The sequence below is a fragment of the Choloepus didactylus genome, chromosome 5, assembly GCF_015220235.1.
Source record: "Choloepus didactylus isolate mChoDid1 chromosome 5, mChoDid1.pri, whole genome shotgun sequence".
In the NCBI taxonomy this organism is placed as follows: domain Eukaryota; kingdom Metazoa; phylum Chordata; class Mammalia; order Pilosa; family Megalonychidae; genus Choloepus; species Choloepus didactylus.
Window position 1 is genome coordinate 10,428,867 of NC_051311.1, and position 23,725 is coordinate 10,452,591.

At 40.8% G+C, this 23,725-nt stretch overlaps 4 protein-coding genes and 1 pseudogene across 10 annotated transcripts in view; 1 reads left to right on the plus strand and 4 right to left on the minus strand.

The window, feature by feature from the left end:
• MASTL (microtubule associated serine/threonine kinase like) overlaps positions 1 to 16,277 on the minus strand; it is a 61,297-nt gene extending 45,020 nt beyond the window's left edge. For both annotated transcript variants that reach the window (XM_037837899.1, XM_037837898.1), the window contains exons 1-2: positions 16,092 to 16,277; positions 11,129 to 11,266 (exon numbers count right to left, since the gene is read on the minus strand). In XM_037837899.1, the coding sequence (XP_037693827.1) occupies positions 11,129 to 11,266; positions 16,092 to 16,277 (324 nt within the window). The remainder of the gene's footprint in view (positions 1 to 11,128; positions 11,267 to 16,091) is intronic.
• Positions 1 to 23,725, minus strand: part of LOC119535544 (ankyrin repeat domain-containing protein 26-like) — a 961,331-nt gene that overhangs the window by 579,971 nt on the left and 357,635 nt on the right. The window lies entirely within an intron of this gene.
• Positions 5,566 to 7,578, minus strand: LOC119535547 (ATP-dependent RNA helicase DDX18-like). Its single transcript, XM_037837902.1, has one exon. It carries the CDS (start codon positions 7,576 to 7,578, stop codon positions 5,566 to 5,568), a length of 2,013 nt encoding a protein of 670 aa, XP_037693830.1.
• On the minus strand, positions 8,985 to 9,934 carry LOC119534723 (annotated as a pseudogene).
• YME1L1 (YME1 like 1 ATPase) overlaps positions 16,545 to 23,725 on the plus strand; it is a 41,793-nt gene continuing 34,612 nt past the window's right edge. The window contains exons 1-2 of one of the 2 annotated variants that reach the window (XM_037837900.1): positions 16,545 to 17,413; positions 21,082 to 21,213. In XM_037837900.1, coding sequence (XP_037693828.1) covers positions 17,084 to 17,413; positions 21,082 to 21,213 — 462 coding nt within the window. In that variant the 5' untranslated portion in view covers positions 16,545 to 17,083. Of the gene's footprint in view, positions 17,414 to 21,081; positions 21,214 to 23,725 lie in introns of those variants that run through there. The other variant, XM_037837901.1, reaches the window with a different exon arrangement.

Genomic DNA, 23,725 nt, shown 5'->3' on the forward strand with positions numbered 1-23,725 from the left:
CCTGATCTTAGAGGGAAGGCTTTCAGTCTCTCACCATTGAGTACTATGCTGGCTGTGGTTTTTTCATATATGCTCTTTATCATGTTGAGGAAGTTTCCTTCAATTCCTACCTTTTGAAGTGTTTTTATCAAAAAGGGATGTTGGATTTTGTCAAATTCTTTTTCAGCATCTATTGAGATGATCAATTGATTTTTCCCTTTCGAGTTTTTAATGTGTTGTAATACATTGATTGTTTTTCTTATGTTGAACCATCCTTGCATGCCTGGAATGAACCCCACTTGGTCATGGTGTATGATTTTTTTAATGTGTCTTTGGATTCGATTTGCAAGTATTTTGTTGAGGATTTTTGCATCTAGATTCATTAGGGAGATTGGCCGGTAGTTTTCCTTTTTTGCAGGATCTTTGCCTGGTTTTGGTATTAGATTGATGTTAGCTTCATAAAATGAGTTAGGTAGTGTTCCCTTTTCTTCAATGTTTTGAAAGAGTTTGAGTAAGATTGGTGTCAGTTCTTTCTGGAAAGTTTGGTAGAATTCCCCTGTGAAGCCATCTGGCCCTGGGCATTTATTTGTGGGAAGATTTTTGATGACTGATTGGATCTCTTTGCTTGTGATGGGTTGGCTGAGGTCTTCTATTTCTTCTCTGATCAGTCTAGGTTGTTCATATGTTTCCAGGAAATTGTCCATTTCTTCTACATTGTCCAGTTTGTTGCCATACAGTTGTTCATAATATCCTCTTATAATTTTTTTAATTTCTTCAGGATCTGCAGTTATGTCACCTTTTTCATTCATTATTTTGTTTATATGGGTCTTCTCTCTTTTTGATTTTGTCAGTCTAGCTAGGGGCTTGTCAATCTTGTTGATCTTCTCAAAGAACCAACTTTTGGTGATATTTATCCTCTCTATTGTTTTTTTGTTCTCTATGTCATTTATTTCTGCTTTAATCCTTGTTATTTCTTTTCTTCTACTTGGTTTAGGATTGGTTTGCTGTTCATTTTCTAGCTTCTTCAGTTGATCCATTAGTTCTTTGATTTTGGCTCTTTCTTCCTTTTTAATATGTGCGTTTAGTGCTATAAATTTCCCCCTTAGCACTGCTTTTGCTGCATCCCATAGATTTTGGTATGTTGCGTTCTCATTTTCATTCGTCTCTATATATTTAGCAATTTCTCTTGCTATTTCTTCTTTAACCCACTGATTGTTTAGGAGTGTGTTGTTTAACCTCCAAGTATTTGTGAATTTTCTAAGTCTCTGATGGTTATTGACTTCTAATTGTATTCCATTGTGGTCAGAGAATGTGCTTTGAATAATTTCAATCTTTTTAAATTTATTGAGGCTTGTTTTATGTCCCAGCATATGATCTATTCTGGAGAAAGTTCCGTGAGCACTAGAAAAGTATGTGTATCCTGGTGATTTGGGATGTAATGTCCTGTATATGTCTGTTAAATCTAATTCATTTATCAGATTGTTTAGGTTTTCAATTTCCTTATTGGTCTTCTGTCTGGTTGATCTATCTATAGGAGAGAGTGATGTGTTGAAGTCTCCCACAATTATTGTGGAAACATCCATTGCTTCCTTTAGTTTTGCCAGTGTTTCTCTCATGTATTTTGTGGCACCTTGATTGGGTGCATAGACATTTACGATTGTTATTTCTTCTTGCTGAATTGCCCCTTTTATTAGTATGTAGTGGCCTTCTTTGTCTCTCAAAACATCCCTGCATTTGAAGTCTATTTTATCTGAGATTAATATTGCTACACCTGCTTTCTTTTGGCTGTAGCTTGCATGAAATATTTTTTTCCATCCTTTCACTTTCAGTTTCTTTGTGTCCCTGTGTCTAAGATGAGTCTCTTGTATGCAACATATTGATGGTTCATTTTTTTTGATCCATTCTGCGAATCTATATCTTTTAATTGGGGAGTTTAATCCATTTACATTCAACGTTATAACCGTGAAGGCATTTCTTGAATCGGCCATCTTATCCTTTGGTTTATGTTTGCCATATTTTTCCCTCTCTCTATTAATATCCTTTATTGTACCCATACCGAATCTCTTTAGTACTGAACCTTTCTCCAAGTCTCTGTGTCCTTTCTTTGTTTCTCTGTCTGTAGGGCTCCCTTTAGTATCTCCAGTAGGGCAGGTCTCTTGTTAGCAAATTCTCTCAGCATTTGTTTGTCTGTGAAAAATTTAAGTTCTCCCTCAAATTTGAAGGAGAGCTTTGCTGGATAAAGTATTCTTGGCTGGAAATTTTTCTCACTCCGAATTTTAAATATATCATGCCACTGCCTTCTCGCCTCCATGGTGGCTGCTGAGTAGTCACTACTTAGTCTTATGCTGTTTCCTTTGTATGTGGTGAATTGCTTTTCTCTTGCTGCTTTCAGAACTTGCTCCTTCTCTTCTGTGTTTGACAGTGTGATCAGTATATGTCTCGGAGTGGGTTTATTCTATTTGGAGTTCGCTGAGCATTTATGATTTGTGTATTTATGTTGTTTAGAAGATTTGGGAAGTTTTCCCCAACAATTTCTTTGAATACTGTTCCTAGACCTTTACCCTTTTCTTCCCCTTCTGGGACACCAATGAGTCTTATATTCGGATGTTTCATATTATCTATCATATCCCTGAGGTCCATTTCGATTTTTTCAATTTTTTTCCCCATTCTTTCTTTTATCCTTTCATTTTCAATTCTGTCATCTTCCAGGTCACTGATTCGTTGTTCAACTTCCTCTAGTCTTGTACTATGAGTGTCCAGAGTCTTTTTCATTTGGTCAACAGTTTCTTTAATTTCCATAAGATCATCCATTTTTTTATTTAGTCTTGCAATGTCTTCTTTATGCTCTTCTAGGGTCTTCTTGATTTCCTTTATCTCCCGTACTATGGTCTCATTGTTCATCTTTAGTTCTTTGAGTAGCTGCTCTAGGTGCTGTGTCTCTTCTGGTCTTTTGATTTGGGTGCTTGGGCTTGGGTTATCCATATCGTCTGGTTTTTTCATATGCTTTATAATTTTCTGTTGTTTTTGGCCTCGCGGCATTTGCTGAACTTGATAGGGTTCTTTTAGGATTTGTAGACCAATTGAAGTCCTTATCTCTAATTTTTCAGATCTACAGCTTCGTGGAGTACACTTTCTCTAACTAACAAGCAGGTGGCGTCCACGAGCCACCTGTTCTCCACAAGCCAGTTCTCCCCTGCTTAGCCTTTTTGGTGAGTGGGGGAGTGAGTCTTGTGGGGCCCAATTGGTGTACCAAGCTTGCGTGTGTAGTTGGTGTTGCCTGCCCTGTATGTGGGGCGTGTTTCTGGGCAGTCGGGGAGGGAGGGTGGCCCTAACAATCAAATCTCCCTGGTGATCCTAGAGTTTTAAAGCTGCTGCAATAGTCTAATCCTTCAGTTCAGTCCTGCCACAGTTTGTCTCTGCCACTGACCCACAAGTCCTTGGTATTGGCGTATGGCTCCTGAGACTTGCAAGTGGGCCCCTCTTCCTGGCTGTGCACCCCGGGTCCTCTGTTGAGGGATGACTGTGCTATGTCACAGGTGAGTGCCGTCCCCCCAGGGCAGTTCTGGGCTGCTGGGCTGTGTAGGGAGGCTCCCAGTCTGCTCAAATGATGGGTGAGTGGGGCTTTGTTAATTCGCACTGTTCCACCTTCCCAACTCTGGGACAATCAGCTGAGGTTGTAGGGAAGGCTAATGTCCATGCCCAGTTTTGTGGTGTGTGCCTGTTATTTGAAGCGCTTCCGTCACACTGGGTTGTCTGGGGCAGCTCTGGGCTATGGGGCTGGCGATGGGCAGGAGTGTTTCCTGTCCACCAGGATGATGGCTGTGAGCGTACACCCCCCTATTCTTGGGAAGTTGTGGTGTTTAGTGAATTTTCTCAGCCACTGGATTATTGCGTTTTGCCTGAGCTCTCTTAGTTCTGCTCTTGACTTGACGTGCCCAAATTGAAAGTCTTTGAAGCTTTCTGTATTGGGCTTCTTAGAGTAATTGTTTTAGAAAAAGAAAAAAGGATTAAAAAAAAAAAAAAAAGGGCCCTCCTCAGAGATCTAATGGGTTATTGAAATGCTAATAGACAAAGCAACCAGGGCCATTAAGGAAAGGTCCACAGGGCAGAGAGATCAGCTTTTCTTCGGGATTTGCATATGCGCCTCAAGGCCTGAGCTCCGCCCTTCCCCTTTCTGTGTTCACCAGAACTCCAAAAATCCTCTGCTTTTATTTTGGAGTTTTTCGTGTTGTTTTTTTTTTTTCTATGCCTGTCTCCTCTCTGCTGGGCTGGCTGCTCTCAGATTCTCTGGTGTCTGGTCTCAGTCTATGTATGGTTGGAGTTTGGATCAGTAGAATGAGTTTCCGATAAGGGCTGCCACTGCAGTTCTCCCTTCTCCTTCCCGGAGCTGACAGCCCCTCCTCCCACGGGACTGAGCCTGGCAGGGAGGGGCGCGGGTCCCCTGGCCGCAAAAACTTACAGATTTCGCTGATCTCAGCAGTTCGACATTTTCATGAGTGTTGTATGAAGTATGCCCAAAGACAGATTGCTCTGTGGTGTCCAGTCCACACAGTTCCTGGCTTTCTACCTACTTTCCTGGAGGAGTAACTAAAACATACAGCTCACCAGTCTGCCATCTTGCCCCGCCTCCCTTCCTTGATTTTTAACATTCATTGCCAATCTATTTTTGTTTCATGGATTCTGGAAAGAGGTAATTTTTCTCACAAAGACACTACCATGAATGTTTGCAGAGCAATGACTATTTCATGGCTTTGCTACAAGTCTACTGATACGCAATCTTGCTGTTTAAATACTCCACAAATTCAAAAGTACCATAATCCAAACTAGCTTGAAATTAACAAATTTGAATGTTAATTTCAAATTATTGTTTTTTAAAAAAGGGTCTTGGCAAAGTTACCAAATATAGAACAATACAATACACTTATATTGGTATAAAAGAGGCTCAAAAGGCCATATTTTCTCCCCCGTTGTAAAGACTGCAAGGAGTGCTTTATTCAAATAGCAGCCAGTATATAAAAATGGATACCACCTTTAACCTAAAGTGTTTCCAAGTTATTTCCCAAAGCTCTCTGCCTTTTTATACTGCAGCATTTCCAGAAAGGATCAAGAACTGCTGTGAAAGTCCAAAGAAACAACCAAAACCAAAAAATAAACCAAGACTATCTTCTGCATTAACACCACCTCCCCAGTACACCCTCTCTCACCTGCCTTTTCCAGTGAGTTAGTATAGACATCTTTGCATAAAAATTTTTAGGCACCAGGAAAGAAAGGTACAGAAAAAATTCTATTAACAACAATGACGTGAAATTTGGGGAAAAAAAGATTTTAAATTAAAATACTGTATCATTACAACAAAGACTAAAATTTCCCTTGCTTTGCCCTTGGGAAATCAAGAAAAACTGAACTGTTTTCTGCCCAAAAAAAAAGAGATTTGCTGGAAATAAAGAGTGCTCAGTACTTGCAACTGAAGTTAATTAATACTCATATTAGATCAGTACACATCATGGAAGTACGTTCATTTGCTAGAGGAAGGGAAAATACTCCATTTAAGGACAAAGTTATTCAGGATGAAAGGAAGGTGTGTCTTCAGTGAGAGAACTGCCTTCTGTCAGATGATTTCTTGCTAATGTTTCTGAAGATTTTGGACTTCTCAATTTTCTTGGCTTTCTGGTAGCCGAATCCGCCACCTCCTCCTCTCTTTTTCCATTTGTCGTCGTTGCTGTTCACATTTAGATCAACAAAAGGAGGCACCTTGAAACCGAAAGACAGAGCAACCTGAGGCAAATTTAAGTTATTGACGTTATAGATTTGTTTCAGAGAATGGGAATCATATGCTTGAATGTATGACTTATATGCTTCCTGGGCTGACTTATGAAGGAAGTAGTTCTTTTCAATCAATTTCTTAAGCTGAGACTGGATGTCAGAAATTTTGGACCAAGAAAACTCAGACTCACTTAATGGAACCTTGGACTGCTTCAAATAATGAAGGAAACCCAATTCCTCTGGGCGCAAAATGAGCAAGGCATGTCCTCTTCCATTTAGGCCTCTGGCTGTTCTACCCACACGATGAATATATTCCTTAGGGTCATCTAGAGGGTCATACTGAACAATCCAGTCGACTTCAGGAATATCCAGCCCTCGAGCTGCCACATCTGTACACAACAGTGTCCCCGAATCTGCATTGCAAAACTGGAAGAAGGTGGTCGTCCGCTTATTTTGCTTCTGCTTTCCATGAATGGCCAAGACAGGCAAATCGATGTAGTTCAGCAACTCGTAGTGGTATTTCACAGACTTACAGGATGAAAAGAATACCATCATTTTCTTCTTTCGGTTCTTCTTAAGGAATGTAAAGAGCAGAAGGAATCTCTTTTCAGAGGGACAAACAACATATCCCTGCTCAAGCCCATCCACTGTTGCATTAGTTTTATCATCATCAACACCAACATACAATGGCTCCTTTTTCAAAGAAATTCTTGCCAGGTCTTCAACTTTTCGAGTTTGTGTGGCAGAAAAGAGCATGGTCTGTCTGCGTACTGGCAGAAGTTTAATAATTTGCTTTAATTCCTCTTCAAACCCAACATCCAAGATACGATCAGCCTCATCAATAACAAGACACTGTAGGTTTTTATACATAAACCCTGGGGTATTCTGCATATGGTCCAGGAGTCGACCCGGCGTGGCCACGATGATGTTGATCCCATTAACAAGTTTCTGTGCTTCAGCAGATCTGTTACTGCCCCCCATTATCAACCCATATGTGTGGACGTGGTGGGTCATTAGCTCCTTAAGCACACCAAACGTCTGCATGGCCAGCTCTCTAGTAGGTGAGAGAATAAGGACTCCTGTTCCATTCCTGGGCATGAATTTTAACTTAACAATGAGTTCAATAGCAGGGATGAGAAATGCCAGGGTTTTGCCACTGCCTGTCTTCGCAGCTGCTAGAAGATCTCTGCCTTCCAGAAGTGGTCTGACACTTTTATGTTGAATTTCAGTCATGTTCGTAAAGCCCATTTCTTTTATCGCCCTTAGAGTGTTTTCACTGACAAGGTTAGTTAGGGATGCAAATGAAGTATCCTCAAAAGCTCCTGTCAGTCCCAGGGGCAACGTGGCCACTTCATTGTCATTGTCATCATCATCTGGCTGCTTCACGTTATTTTCTGTTTCTTCAGGAGCTCCAGCACCTTCTTCTTCAGACTCCGCTTTATCTTCGGTTTTTGCTTTTTTTGCATCAGGCCCAGCATTTTCTACAATTTTTCTCTTCTTTTTCTTTTTCTTTTTTGATTCTGAATTGGGTGACTGTGTTGCTGCTTCACCATTGGTTAATACAGTAAACTTCTTTGGGGATTTTTTAACTTTAATGTTTTTTACTGTTTCATTAGCCATGTCTCCATTTTGGGCTTCTGACAAGCCCACATTCATAGACTGTTTTAGGGACTTTTTAACTTTTCCAGCTTCCACAATTTCTTCAGACACATCTCTATTTTGGGTCTCTGATAGGCTCACATCTGAGGCCCCCTGTAGCTTTAGGTTTCGCTGCCGCAACTTTAGGTTCCGCTTGTCGATCTTTCTGCGCAGCAGTTTTATCGGTAGGTGAGACATGATGTTGCCGGGGCGCCTTCACCGCAGCGGTGCAGCAGGATTCCGGCACATTCGGGACACTAATACAAATTTGTATTCTCACTTCAAATCCTTCTCTCCCCCCATCATCAGGTCTCATTTCCCATGCAAGGAGTTCATTATAGCCAGGTATTGCAATTTGTGTGAAGGCTTTCATTGCTGTGCCATTTAGAATAGTAAAATAAGTAAATAAAAACCCCCAAAAGCAACACATCAGTAGGATATTCATATAAATTATGGAATTCATAAATAAGTCAATCGAATTCTACACAGTCATTAAAAAGAATGAGGTGATCATTAATCAGCAGAAACAGGTAGACAGTGTGTATAGTATGATTACATTTTCCCCATTGATTTAAACAACTGTGGTTTATAAAAAAACTTTTATTTTCCTGAATTAGCCCTGATTCAAAAAAGTAGCTCAATTCTGTGAAAATCTTTTTATTCTCCAAAGGTTTCTGGCCTTCCCATTAAATCTTTGCAACCAAATTTAACATAAGTCTAAATATCCCATACATACACTGAAAGATTACAGATGGATTGAACCATCATGTGTTGGTATGAACCTGGAAGTACCCCAAAAAACATGTTCTTAAATCTAATCAGTTCCTGTGGATGTGAACCCATTGTAAATAGGACCTTTTGATGAGGTTGCTTTAGTTAAGGTATGGTCCAGCCCAATTGAGATGTGTCTGTTTTTTTTTTTTTTTTTTTGAGGGATGATACACAGTCAATGAATTAGATTTTTCTATTAACAACTGAGATCACATCTACATACTGTTTTTGGGAACATTATTTCCAAACAAGTTTAAGACATATGATGAACAGAATTCAAATCATACAAAAACACATGCACTCACACTAATTGTTTAAAAACAGTAGTGCATACATTATACTCCTCCCATAAAGCCAGCTTTGATTAAAAACTGCTAGTTTCAAAGATCACTCTCTGATTTTGAAGATGAACCAAGAAACTAACTATATTATTCTACAATCTATTTTAGCTATTTTGTACAGTTGCTATCTTACTGGACTATGATTTATAAATATTTTAAGAGAAATGGATGAGGGTGCATCTGGTGTTAAGTTCAACCAGAGAGCTGGCTTCCTCCCCCTTCCAGCCAAAAGACTATAAGGATCTGGTGATACTTCAGAATCAGTCCCATTAATTGGAGGCAACAAAAGTAGGTCCACATCCTCCTTCAATTCTACCACACTACACAACTCACAAATGGTTCTGAAATTATAACATTTACTGCCATACTCTAAAAACTTAGGGACATAAAGAGTCAGCGAGAACAAGGGAAAAGAAAGTTGTGGGCAAGTAAGTAGAAAAGTAGGTACATGAAGAGTCAAGCTGCCTTGCCCAACACCAGTGTACACGTGCTTTAAGAAAATGAACTCCAGAGGCCAATAGCAGCAGACCTGTTCAATTCACCTTCCAAATCAGAAAAACAAGATGAAAAAGCTCCCTTTGCACAGGTTCCACCCACTGATGAGCTCATAAGCAGGTCTCTACTCCTGCACTACACGATGCACACACACAGCATGCCTGGCAGCTGAATAGCTGCAAATGTCAGCGCTGCCCAGGTAACATGCGTCATGATTTCTCATAGCTTCTTCACAACTAGAGTCTCACATCCCTCAGCACAGAGATCAGAGGGGTGGGCCAGACGGCCATTCCAGCTGCTGGAAGTCTCTCTGAGCAGCTAGGTGGGATACTGTGGTTTTTGGTTTCTCTGAACCACTCTGTATTTTCCCTGTCTGAGTAGTTGTGAATTCCACAACAGTGTAGCTGAATCTATACATAATCAATAGCCCAGCTAGCAGCCTCAGGACTGCTTCCGTTGTAGGTCTATACACTTTCTTATCTCTCATTCTCCACCTTTGCCCTGTAAACATATCCCAAAACCACAACAACTTCTGTCACAAAAACCAAGAGGAGGAAGATGACAAACGTGGTATAAGTCTGTAGCAGCTCTCCCAGATTGTGGTGCAGTGGCCAATTAGCCCAATAATGAAAAGCAGGGCTCCTACGCCATGACCACTACAGCAGGGATGAGAGGGTACACATTTCCAAAGAAGTGGTCATGCTCGTCATAAGTGATGAAGACACTGGCTCCCATACAGCATAAAATGTCAGCTGTCCCCTAGAAGACAAGGTTGAGAAAGACCAGCATGGTCTTAGAGGAGGTGACACCAAACTGGCCCGCGGTGCCTACGGCCTGCAGAGGCCCTGCTCAGCGAGTGTAGCTGTGCTCACTGAGGGAGGTGGCAATGGCGGCAGCATCTCCCCACAGGGACCGTGTGGCACTCCCTGCAGCCCCTGCTCAGTCATGGAGCTTGGACCCCAGCAGTGCCTACTTCCCAGGATGGGTCTTAATCCTATTACTGGAGTCCTACATAAGTGGAATGAAATTCTGAGAAGCAAGAGAAGCAAGAAGCTGAAATTCAATGGGACCTCGAAGAGGCCTCTACGTGTCTTGCCATGTGACAAGCTAAGGACAAAACATGCTCAGAAGCCAGCCCCAGAAATGCCATAGTCTTCCAGAAGAAAGCACTGTCTTGACAACTCTGTGATTTGGACTTTTAGCCAGTCTCAAACCCTGAGCAAATAAATTCCCATTGTTTATCCTGACCCATTTTCATGGTATTTGCTTGAGCAGTCTAGGAAACCAAAACATATCAGGTACCAAAAGCCTTTTGGAATAGACTCAATAATCCACCCTGAATTTTCAGATATTAGCTTGAAGCTGAGGGCATGATGTTCTTCGGTATGAGAGTTCTGTTCAGTCTCAAGTTTTGGTAGAGCAAAAAGTTGACAGGTGGCACATTTATATTCCACAGTTAAGAGAAATTCAGCATAATGGGGAGAAGAGTTTCCAGTCCTTGAAGCAACCAAATTATGAAAGGAATGATCTTCTGTTCATAAAAAGTATAAATCTCAGGTTTAGAACCTACATCCTCAAAATCCATTTATTTATGGAAAACCATATGTCTATATTAAACAGAAGCTATTGGGTTATCAAACTTTTCATCCACACACCATCTCACAGATGAGAAGAAACTCTGGAACTTGCAGTAAAAGTACCTACCATACTTGCCTCTCCCCAGCCCTTACATTCCTCATTAGAATTAATGGAGTGTAAGCAGCAGCTTTAATGAAAAGCAAACAACTCTCAACCTGCACACACTGAAAACTCACTACTTTTCTTAATATACACCAAACATTATAAAGTATGATTTCTATTTACATCCTTTAGGTAAATATTTTTAGCACTATGTACCAGATACTGTTCTAAGTATTTTGTAGATTAATCCACTGGGAATTTTATACTGACCTTTTAAATGTGCTATTATCTCCTTTTTACACAAGAAGAAACAGATGTATGGTAACTTGGCCAAGGTCATAAAGCTTGTGTGTGCCCGAGTTGTAACGCAAGCCCAGGCACACTGAATCCAGAGTTTGTGCTCTTAAATTACTGGGTTCAGTGGTTGCTGGCTGAAGAAAAATGCAAAGTTACCTACTCACCAGGTAGACATTGCTTGCCGACTGCAGGGAGTAGTACAAATGGACAATGAAAGGACTTTTGCTTAGTGCCAGTGCATCTCTCTCAGCTTGTACCTGGTGAGTCATGTTTTTGTTGATCATGTCTGCTTTTTTGACAACCTATAGTAGAGAACATTACAACAAACACATTCATTTTATCTTTTTTTTTTTTTTTTTTTACAAAGCATTCTCAGGTTTCAAAGTTGCCATCACAAAAGAATCAAAAGAGATAAAATACACAGATGCCATTTGGACCTCACAATGCCACCAGGAAAACTCTGCCAGAGAAACAGCTAAGATGGGGAAAAAATTATCTTCAAGATGGAACTGTTTTACTTAGAATTTAGTGGCAAAAGTACCACACCCTTTTGGGAAGAAAGAAGAATTAAACAAATGGTCCTGAATGTCCTACATGTTGTAGAAGAAAGTCCGTACTGCTTTTCTTGTAACAAAGCCAAAAAAGATATTCATGTACATAAAAAGCCCCATAACCAGGAACATAGGCACAGAGAAATAACTGCTGATACATTCCTTTTTTATTTCTGATTCTTTGAGGGATGAGAATAGAATCAGATAGAGGAAGGATGTTGGAAGTTTGTCTAGGGAGGAAAAAAAGAAGAAAAGTCAGCAAGAATGGTTAGAATTACTGAAACTTAGCAGTCCCAAATGCTGTCCTATAGGAAATAACTAAGTACTCTTTTCAAATTTCAAAATTATTGGTATAGAAATAAAAGAACAATCTACATTCAAGTTGGAGCAATCAACTGAATCATCTTGTTCAGCACTGTATCCTCTGATCCTGTGTACAAAGGGGATGGTCAACAAACATCAAACAAATGAACTCATGTTCTCATTTCAACAACTGATACTGACTGATTATTAATGGTCAAGGAAAAAGCAAAAGATCTTGGGGACATTATAAGAAACATTTTCAATGGGATGGGTCTGAGAGATCAGGGAAAACATGAATGGGATTTAAGATGGACCTTAATAGATTAATAAAATATGTGGAGGAGGGCAGACAAGGGTGGAAGAAAATCACTTAAGGAGGATGAACACAAAAGTAAGTTTTAGAGGCAAGAAACATAAAAAAACTATTTAGTTGTCTGGAGTGGTGATATCGTGGGGTACATGGAAGTCAAGAGCCACAATTTGGAGCATGATTATGTTGCAAAGGATTTTGGACTTTAATTTGCACGTCATAGCCTACAAAATGGACTAAAAAAATAAAAATAGTGGTTCCAGTTAGGGGGCTACTCCAGTAGACTAGATATGGAAGTGAAGGCCTGATGAATCTCAAAAACAACATGTTAAGTGGATAAAAGGCAGATGCAAAGACCTCACAATTTATGTTCCCATTTATATGAAGTGCCCAGAAAAGGCAAATTTATAAAGGCAAAAAGTAGATTAGTGGCTACCTGAAGCTGGGGATGGCGAGGAGGCAGGTACAGCAAAAGAGTTCTTTTTGGGGTGATGGAAATGTTCTAAAATTGGATCAGAGTGATAGCCACACAACTCTTTAGTTTACAAACAATGACTGAATTGTATATTAAAAAAAGAAAGGTCCAGGAAGATGGCAGATTAAGAGAGGCAGAGCAAACTTCTCCTCTGTGAAAATGCAGATAGTGCTCCAGAATAGCAGTTCCAGGGTGCCACTGGCTGAATAGGGACCTCTACACCACATAGTGGGGACCTGGAGAGGCAGAGAGACTATGCTTGAAAGGATGGGGTGAGTTCGTTTGGTCGGGACCGCCGCCAGGGACACTGGCACAAAGAATTATGGTATATGGAAAAACTCCCATTATATAATATAGACTATACTTAACAGGAATACCTTAGGGGCTGATAAGAGCTTTGGGATGTTTTGTCTTATGATAGTTGTTTAAAATTGAGAGTGATGATGATTGATAATGTGAGATTGTACCAGTTTGAATGTATTATGTCCCCCCAAACGCCATTATCTTTGATGTAATCTTGTGTAAGCAGACCTATCAGTGTTAGATTGTAATTCTCTGAATGTTTGGATAATTTCCATGGAGGTGTTACCCCACCCATTCAGGGTGGGTCTAAATTAAATCACTGGAGCCATATAAATGAGCTCAAACGGAAGGAACTCAGTGCAGCTGAGAGTGACATTTTGAAGAGGGGCTACAGCCAAGAGGGACACTTGGAAGAAAGCACAGGAGCTGCAGATGAGAGACAGTTTGAAGACGGCCGTTGAAAGCAGACTCTTGCTCCGGAGAAGCTAAGAGAGGACAAATACCCCAAGTGCAACTAAGAGTGACATTTTTGAGGAACTGCAGCCTAGAGAGGAACGTCCTGGGAGAAAGCCATTTTGAAACCAGAACTTTGGAGCAGACACCAGCCATGTGCCTACACAGCTAACAGAGGTTTTCCGGACACCATTGGCCATCCTCCAGTGAAGGTACCCAATTGCTGATGTGTTACCTTGGACACTTTATGGCCTTAAGACTGTAACTGTGCAACCAAATAAACCCCCTTTTATAAAAGCCAATCCATCTCTGGTGTTTTGCATTCCAGCAGCATTAGCAAACTAACAGAGATGATGTGAAGATACTGTTTACCTTGGACAGAATATATGCTACGTGAAATTAGGAACCCCTTACTTAATAAGTCAAGCCCTCAATCTTGAGGCTTCCTCTTGCAAAATTTATGGCTATAAAAGGGAGGCTAAGCCTCCCTATAATTTTGCCTAAGAAGCACTTCCAGAAAACCTCTTTCATTGCTCACATGTGGCCTTTCTCAATGTAAGCCCAACTTGGCAAATAAATTCATTAACCTCCCCCTTATGTGGGACATGACTCCCAAGGGAGTGAATTTCCCTGATGTGTGGGAAACGACTCCTAGGAATGAGCCTGGCCCTGGCATCGAGGGACTGAAAATGCCTTCTTGACCAAAGGGTGACAAGAAAGGTAACAAAATAAGATTACAATGGTTAAGAGATTTCAAAGAGAGTTGAGACACCATCCTGGAGGTTACTCTTATGCAAGTTCCAGCCAGATATCCCAAATGGCCACAGTATGCCAAGCTCTAACCAACAGTAGTCCCGAAATACCTAGCTCCCTATCTGAGAGTCTATAAAAAAGTTTCACTAAAGTTTATTTTTCAGAAGCTTAAATCCACCGGGGTGCTTATATTCCAAACAAGTTCTAAAACCCAGAGGCAACAGCTTCTTTAAGAACATCAACCAGATGCAGTCCCCTTCCCCGTAATGTCAACACTTCTTTTTTAATATGAACAAGTTAGGGTGGTCACTGCCTAGACAACCCTGAAGATCAAGAAAGTGATTAAACTAAAGGAAGGGATAGCAACAGACAAGATAGGATTTAACAAAGGATTACGAATACTGAATCTTTAGATGCTAGGGTATTAGAATAGCTAGAAGGAAATAACTGAAATGGCGTAACTGTAACCCATAACATTCTTTGAAATGTGCTCTATAGCTACTCATTAAATTGTACTTTGAAAGTTATCACCTTTCTGTGTATATCTTATACTTCACAATAAGGACATAAACAGTAGAATGGTAACCCATAACATTCTTTGAAATGGCCTATATAACTACTTGTAAAATCATACTTCGAAAGTTATCACCTTTCTGTATGTTAAATTTCACAATAAAAAATGTATTAAAAAAAAAGGAAAGAAGGAAGAAAGGGAATACATGAAGGCTGGTACTCAGGCAGAGAACTAGGAATGGAAAGGAAGGGGTAAAAACAATGAATATGCAAGAGATTACAGTGACAGAATTTACAGAACTCATTGAGAGATAGGCTATATAGATGAAGTAGAAGAAAGTTAAAAAAAAAAACTCAGGCTTCTGGACTGAAAAATTGACAGTGGCGCTATTAAATGGAAAAAGGGCATACAGGAGGTTCAGAGCTTATGCAGTTAGGTGGAGAGGATTGTTACAAGTTAAGCAAGTACAATTTGCAGGTTCCGGCTAGACATTCACATGGCCATGTCCATCAGGAAGCTGAATTTACACCTGGCCCTCGACTGCTGGCTTCTCCTCTCCTTCATTACCTTCTCTCAGTCTGAAATGAGAGCAACCTGAAACCATGGGAGTGGATGAGAACCGAGAGTAGGCAGGAGAGCTTCAAACACACTAAAAGCTCTTGACTGTTTTCAGAATGATGTATACTGCTGCAAGGCTAGAGGATTGATTTAGGGCATATTTCAGCTTAACCTTTTGTTAAAAATACTTACCAGATTTCATAATAATGGAAGGTTTAAGGAGCAAAACAAGGTTGATTTAAGGAGATCTTTTGCTTACCCAGCAGGTCAGAAATTAATCTCCATCAAACGGACAGAATTAAAGTAGTCTGAAAGTGGCAATTTCAATCTTAATCCTAGCAAAGACCAAATGAGTAAAAAGGATTCAGAAGATTTTCAGATGAATGCATAACATTCAAAAATTTCGTAACAGACAACAGAAAATAGTGCAGCTTTAGGGCCAAACACAGTGATCCCATTAGCAAAACTTCTTCACTAGTAGGTCAAACTTGAAGAATCTAAAACTAGGCACCCTTCTGTGGTTAAAGAATTTCAGCAATTTTGTCAAAGCACGCAAACATCGAAAACGAAAGGACCGGCTACTTAAAAAACTTCCTGGATTCAGAAATCTGAGGGAAGCGTGGGTTAGACCACGAGCTAGGGCTTTGGCTCGTGCTCCGTGCACTGAGGCCGGTGAAACCACCACCTCCGTGGCCTCGGTTTCCCCACCCGTTCCCACAGCCATGGGCAGGGTGGAGCTTTCTGGAGGCTCCAAGCACCCGAGGGGTGGAGAGGAGGGCGGGGCCGAGGCAAGACTCCGACGTGCCCCGCGGATGGCAGCCAAGGGAGAGAGGGCCTGCCAGATCAGGTGCAGGAAGAAGGGCGCAAGAGCTCTACCCTCGCCCTCCGCCTCCTGCCTCCTTCGTACCTTCACTGCGTACAATCTGCCGCCTTTTTGCCCCAGGTACACTTTCCCGAAGGCACCCCGGCTAATGGGCTTCACAATGGTGAACTCCTCAATGGAGGGCGGCCTCGGCACCAGGACCCGAATCGCGCCCTGCCCCGCCGCCGCGCTTCCGTCGCTCTCCTTCTCGCTCCCGGCCCTGGGCTCCATCGCCCGCCAGCTCGGACAGGAACCCGCAGCAGCCGCCTCACCCGGCCGGGGCCGCAACTCCCGCCAACTGGGTTCAAATGGGGCCCCGCCCCCAGCCGCGCTGTCGCCGCGCCGTCGCCGCGCCGTCGCGTCATCGCCGCGCAGCCCCGCCCCCCTCCCCCGCGGACCGGAAGGACCTAATGGGTGTGCGGGCGGGGCTGGTAGGCCCGCTTCGGGTCACTCTGCGTCTTCTCCCGCATGCGCGCCTTGCCTGGCCTCACTTGTCCGGAATGGGAGGCGCGAAGGGTCATTGGTCTACGGAAAATGGACCACGGGGAATTGAGTCTGAGTCTCAGTTGTGGGGTTTGAGGAGGTTCTCGCGGTCTCCAAACGAGGCGGTGGGGCCTGCCCTCCTCCCAAAGCCTGCTATTTTTCCCCTTGGCCCTTTCCGCCCTCAGGAGAGATATCGACGCGTTGGGGACATTCAGGGAAGGGATTGGCGAGGGTTGAGGCTTGGAAACTAGGGAAGTCCCGGAATGTGGAGAAACTGGATGAGCAGGAGGCGGGCCCGGCCCCTGTAGCCTGACAGGATGTCACTTGCCTGGCTGAAACATTAGGACCAGCAGGAAGGATTTACTATGGGGAAGATAAAAGGGCAGCGAATCGTATCTCAAGGCCCCGTCGGGATGGGGCAGTAAACTGAAAGATTTGGTAAAGAAGGTGTAGAAAGTCTGAGGGGGAGGTGTAACCGGGTGGATGCCATTCCCTCTTATAAACAGGCCCTCCCACGGCCAGGGAGCTTTGGGATCCAGAGGCCTTGGCATTCTATGTTAACACCCTTTCACTGGGAACCGGGGAGATTCGGCGGTCCCAAGAAGACGCCTGCGGCCCCGGCGGGGCGCGCTCTGCCCCGGAAGTACTGTTGCATGAGGGCCTCGTCTTCCGGGGCACATTTGTCTGTCGTTGCAGTGGCTGTGGGCAGGGGAGGCCATTTTCCGCCTCTGAAAGAGCTTCAGGGAGGGAGAAGAAGGAAGGAAGGGAAAGGGCTTAGCGCCTCCCCGCCGGGCGGTGGACCAGAGGGGCAGCTTCTGCAGGCGGGTGAGGTCGCGGAAGGCCCAGAGGAGATGTTTTCCCTGTCGACCACGGTGCAGCCCCAGGTGAGTCCGGCAAGGGCCACTTTTCTTCGGCCCTGTCCGCTACGGCTTGCCAGTTGCGTTTCTTGGAATCGGTTTCTTGGAAGGGGCTGTAGAAAGGAAGCGATTAACCCAGCGCGAGCCCCGGGTTGAGAAGTGCATCAGGGGACGACGCTGGGAGTCGGGCCTGACACCTAATAAAAGGCTTGACTATGAGCCTGCTGGGGGCAGAGGAGTGATGTGAGCGAGATAACTCGTCGAGCCAATTGGTGGAATTCCTGCGAGGAAATCTGTCCGGCTTTGTTCATTGTCGGGCATTCTGCGGTGGGGACCGGGAAATGGCTTTGCTTAGCTGTAAAGGGAGCATCATTTCATGCCTCCCCATAGAACAGAGGCTCTAACGTTTACAACCCCGATGCCCTGCTCTTTCTTTTCCTTTAAGTGGAGTGCCACCCAAACATGCTTTAATAATTTGAAAAACCTCCCACAAATTTTTTTTTTTTTTTGACGAGAAGTGACTGACTAAGATACATTTTCAAGGCGTTGACTGCTTGCAAGTCTTAATTGGATTAAACCTCCTCCCATTTTTTTGTATAGGGCAGGGAAAAGTCGATCCAAGTGTTTTTGCCTATTCTCTTTCGTGCGGTAATCACTTGGTGATAATATTTTGTTCGTGGCTTATTTAAAACTTTTTTTTTATTGTGACACTTGATAGTTTTATTTTTTACGAGTTTTCACGGTTTTGCAAGTAAATGTTTTTTGAGAATATTCAGGTGCTTTTTGATGTTTTTTAAAAAATTAAGGATATGATTTGTGTAGCCCGTCTCCTCCCCCACCCCCCCCCCTTTTTTTTTTGCTTGCTAGTCATGGCTGGTTATAGGAAATGAAATGATGTTTATTAGGTAGGCATCAGTTATGTGCCAAGTAAACAAAGCAAATGTGGGGTCTTGTTTAATGGAGGTACGAAGTAAAAGATGAGTAGGAGTTAGCCAGGGGAAAGTGAGGGAAAGCGAGCAGGCATCCTAACAGAAGGAAGAATATTTATGTGGGCCCTGAGAAAGGAAAGAGCTGAGCAAAACTAAGGCCAACAAAGGGAGCAATGACAGGAGGTTGCAGAGAACTTTGAGGCAGATTATACAGGGAGTTAGTTTCAGGTTTTATTTTAAGGGAGTTTGGATATTTCAAGTGCATTGGGAACCATTGAAGGCTTTTTTAAGCAGAGGAGTGACATGATCAGGATTACATTTTTAATAGATTGTTCTTGCTGCTTGCTATGTACAGAATATGGTGGCCTGTGGAAGGACAGAGTGGAAGTGTTATTAGTTAGGAACTGTTGCACTGATTCAGAAGAGAGATATGATGCCCCTACTAAAGCGAGTAGTTATGAAAAGAAGGGACTGAGATTTTATTTTGAAGAAAGAAGAGAATTTCAAGAGTAGTGATGGGATATGGGGGAGGGTGGAGAGAGGTGATTTTGGTGTAATCTTCTGGAAGCTTGAAGATGCTATTTCCTAAGTTGATGATGTCTACAAGAGGCTGCAATTTTTTGAAAACTATGTCTGACTTGGTGTATTGAATACAGTATTATACTTTCTGAAACTAAATTCTTTCCCTTAGTTCATGTTAGGAGGGCCTTATTTTAGGAGAATTTAGCATCACCTGGGTGGAGAGTTAGCGTATGTGATGTTGGTAGAGGTGATAAAGAGATTTTGTGTACTATAGGCAGTCTATACTGGGCTCAAATATAGGACCCTTAGGGATTGTATACTGTGAAAAATGGTGAGCACATTTGGAATTTCTAGTTGCTTTACTTGATAGAATACTTTTGAATTTAAATTGTAAAATTAGGGAAGGGACCAGATGAACTTTTTCATTAAGAAGAGATCAAAGGATCTTTTAGCAATTTAAATTCATTTTTTAATGAAAAAAAGGTATGACCAATTAAAATAGACTTCTTTTTCAAAGAAATAGAAACTGTGTATCTTTGTAATTTAAAAAGGGCATACTGTTTCTTTCTGATTCAATGCTCTTTGCCAAAAATGCTGAAAATAAAGAAAAATATTAGAAAATAAAAAATCATTCACAATCTCATTATTCAGAGGTAATCACATTTTAGAATAAATTCATTTACACTTGTTTCTCCATACGAAATGTGTATGCATGTATAAAAGATAAAGTGTTACAGCCTACCTTTTTCATTTAGCAATATATCTTGAGTTTATTTCCATATCAATAACTATGGGATGAGAAGTCTTAACAATGTGGAATCTAGAGTCAGATTCTCTGGATTAGATTCCTTGCTCCTATATTTATTAGCTGTGACCTTGGGCATGCCACTGAACCTATCTAAATCCACACTATCTTCATCTATTAAATAGGGAATATCATGGTAACTAGCTGATATGACTGTTATGAGAATTAAATGAGATAATATAAGTAAAACACATAATATAATACCTAGCATATAGAAAGAACCACTGAATTTATTTGTTTAGTCATCAAATCTGTATTTAGCACAGTGTGCCAGGCACTGTTTTTAGTGGACTGGGATACAATATTTAATAAAACAGAGAAAAAAAATCCCTTGCCACATGTAGCTTGCTTTCTAGTTTGAGAGACAGATAATAAATAAGATGCAGATGAATAAGTAAATATATAAAGTGTGTTAGATAGTGAAAAGGGCCAAGAAGAAAAATAGGCAGAGAAGGGGGATAAGAAATATTTTTTAGAGAAAGTTTTCTGAAATTTTAGATAGGTTTGGCAAGGGAAGGACTCATGAGAAGATGACTTTTGAGTTAAGAACTAGTGAAGTTAGAAAGCAAGCTCTGTTGTTAACTACACAAGGAGCCGTAAACAGCAAATGCAAAGGCCTTGAGTGAGAACCTGTAGGGTGTGTCCCAGGAACAGCAAGGAGCCCAGTGGGACTGGAGCAAGGAGAGGGAAGAGGAACATAGCAGGAGATAAATTCTGAGAGAGAATAAGGAAACAGGGCATGTAGGGCTTCATAGATGACAGTTGTTAGGACCTAAGCTTTTACTCTAGGAGAGAAGAATAACCATTGGGAGGTTTTGAGCAGAAGAGTGACATGATCTGGCATTGGTTTTAATGTGATCATTTTGATGCTGTGCTGAGAATAACTGCAGCTGACAAGGGCAGATGCAGGGAGAGTGGTAAGGAGGCTATTGCAAAAATACAAGCTAGTGACTTGGAGCAGGATATTAGCAGTGGGAAGTTGAGAAGTAATAAAATTCTGGGTATATGCTTACTGTTGTTATTTTTTAAATGATTGTTAAGTATTTCATTTTGTGGTGGTATCATCGTTAATTCAGCTTCTCTCCTAATGGTGGACATTTCCAGCTTTCCACCATTGTAAAAATGCTTTGGTGAACATTGTTGTCTTTGCATGTGCAAGCATTTTTAAGATTATTTCCTTAGGGTAAATTCTTAGAAGTTGGATTGCTGGGACAATGAAATAGATGTATTTTTAGTATTTTTTTTTATTTATGTAGCCAGAATATTACGTAGAAAAACTATATCAGCAGTAAATCAGAGTAGTTACTGCAGTTTGCTATACGGTATGTATTTAAGTTTTTAAATATCCCAAATTCTGATGAGAAAAATAAGATTGTTTCTCTTTTTATTAAACATACATACACACACACACACTAATTTGAAACTTTATTTTTTTCTAGGTTACGGTTCCTCTGAGTCATCTCATCAATGCCTTTCATTCACCAAAAAACACATCTATTTCTGTTAGTGCATCAGCCCCTCAAAACCAGCATCGAGATACAGTTCCTGAGCATGAGGCTCCCAGCAGTGAGGTAAGAGTTTTCACTTGGGTTGTGTGAGAAAGCCTTTTGATTCAGTAATTTTTAATCATGTTAATTAAATGTATCTATATTTAGGCATTTCTGCCTTCAGCTTAATCTCTTTTGCAATTAAAGATATCTAATTCGGGCTTTTATTGTGTATAGAAAAATTTCTGTTTTGTTGTCTAATCATTTAATTGGAAAATATTTCATATTGTGCTATATTTGGTATTCACCTCCTAGATTACTATTTTTGCAATACATTCTAGATATTCTTTTGTGTTCCTTCAGCAGTTAGCAGTGAACCCGTGGGTAACTAACCACAACTGCCTTCCAAGTTTTGAGAAGGATAGAATAGTAAGGAACCTTCAGTGTAGTTGAGCAATTGGATATAGGTACCTGAAAGTAAAGTTGTAAGTCATGAGACTATACTTTCAGTATGCGTAGAATTATAAAATCAGTGCTATCTAGGATAAATGAAATTCCCAACTTAGGAAACTTTATGTTGAAAAGCTTTATTAATAAGGTAGTTGTTTGGTAGCTCAAAATACATTTTTTTTCCCATGGGAAATATAATCCATAGTTAAGTTTTCCTAAAGCCTCTTTAACTCATGAATAGCTTATGATCTCAGCCCTGATACCAGGGTCTTAGCGCAAAGGACTCTGGAGAGGAGTTGAAAGAGTTCACTTTCAGGAAGGTTGTAATATCAGTCTTGGACTAAAATTTTAATTAGATGGAAAGTTTGCCTTTGTCATCTTTACATGTTCCTTTTATACTATTTGCCCAATTCGTATTGCTATTTTCTGTAGGCAGTTCATTGTCTTTCTGCCATCCTTACACCCTGCTCCCATATTATGGTCCAAAAGAAACTTCCTACTGCAAACACTACACGTATCAGAATCTAGAAGTTTTTGAAAATATTCATATAGACAAGGAATAAGATCATCTGTGATCTCATTTCCCAGAGAAAATGCCGTTAACATTTTGGTGTTTGTATTTCATGTCTGTTTTTCTCTTGCACTCTTTTTAGATTGTGCTTTGTTCATTTAATAAACTATTGTGAACCTCTTGTTATACTGCTATACATTTTCTATATTTTTAATGACTTCTAGGTATTCCATTGTGTGATGTCCCATAAATTTATTTAACTAAGTCCTGTTGTTGGATATTGTTTCCAGTTTTTTTGCTGCTATGAACAACACTGTTGTCACTACCCTTGTTGCTAAATCTTTGATTATTTCATTAAGCAAAATTGCTAGGTCATTGATGATGTAATTTTTAGGGCTTGAAAAATAGCTAAATTTGGGATGGTGTTCACCTTAAGACTGGTGGTCTCAAATATAGAATTGGTGTTCTTAATCTCTGATATATTCTCATTAGTTTTTTTACTTGTCTTTAGTTGGTGCTCTTTCTTGTTTCACAAAACTTTGTCATTCTCCTTAATCATCCTCCCTCATCTCTACTCACCTCCTTTGCTATGTGGTCACTTCTTTGCTTTCATCACCTCTTGCTAATTCAAGCACCTACCCCCCAAAAAGCAAGCAAAAAACCTTCCTTTCAACTTCTGTCAAGTTGCTTACTTATTTTCTTTTTGCTTCCAGACTTCTTGAAAGAGTAGTCTGAACTTGTATCTGTACTTGCAAAACTTATTCATACCACATCTCATCCTAATTTGGCTGTTGCTTTTAGCATTTTACAGACTTGCTTTGCTAAAGTCAATGTTGATTTCTTTAGTGCTAAACCCCTGCCTTTCCCACATCCCCACTCCCACCCCTGAGGTTTTTTAAATCCACATCTTTTAAACTTTTCCTAAGCATTAGGCCTAACAGCTTTCAAAATATCCCTTCAATTGCTGGATAACTAATTTTGTGATTTTTTTTTCCTGTCTGTTTGCTGGAGTTTTTCCATTGCCAATCCTTTAAATATTGAGTTTACTAAACATTTTATCCTTAATCTAATTTTTATTCTGTACATTCTCCTCAGGTCGTGTTATCCATTTTCATATCTTCAGTTAACCTCTGTATATATCTGTATGCTGATAACTCCCAAATGTGTCTCCAACTCTAAAGTCTCTTAGTTTTAGACTTGATTATATAGTGGTTTATTAAACATAGCCATGTGGATATGCTTCAGGGACCTCAAATTTAAGATGTCCAAAACTCAGTTCCTCCCACAAATTTCAAATGTTTTTTTTAAATGTTTATTTTAAAGTTAAATTTAAACTTTAACTCAGTCTCTCTGTAACAGTCTGAGTCCAACCAGAAGAGAAAAACCACATAGTCATTTGAGCAGTGGAGTTTAATTTAAAAAAAATATTAACTATGACAGATAATTGGAGTAACAAGGGATTGGCTAGTTAAGAAGTAAAGAGAACTCTAAAAAAATATATGACTTGCTAGACAGTTTGGCAGTTCCTTAAAAAGTTAAACATTACAATTACCATGTGATCCAGCAATTCTCCTTTTAGGTATATATTCCTCAAAGAATTGAAAGCAAGGACTCAAACAGATACCTGTACACCAA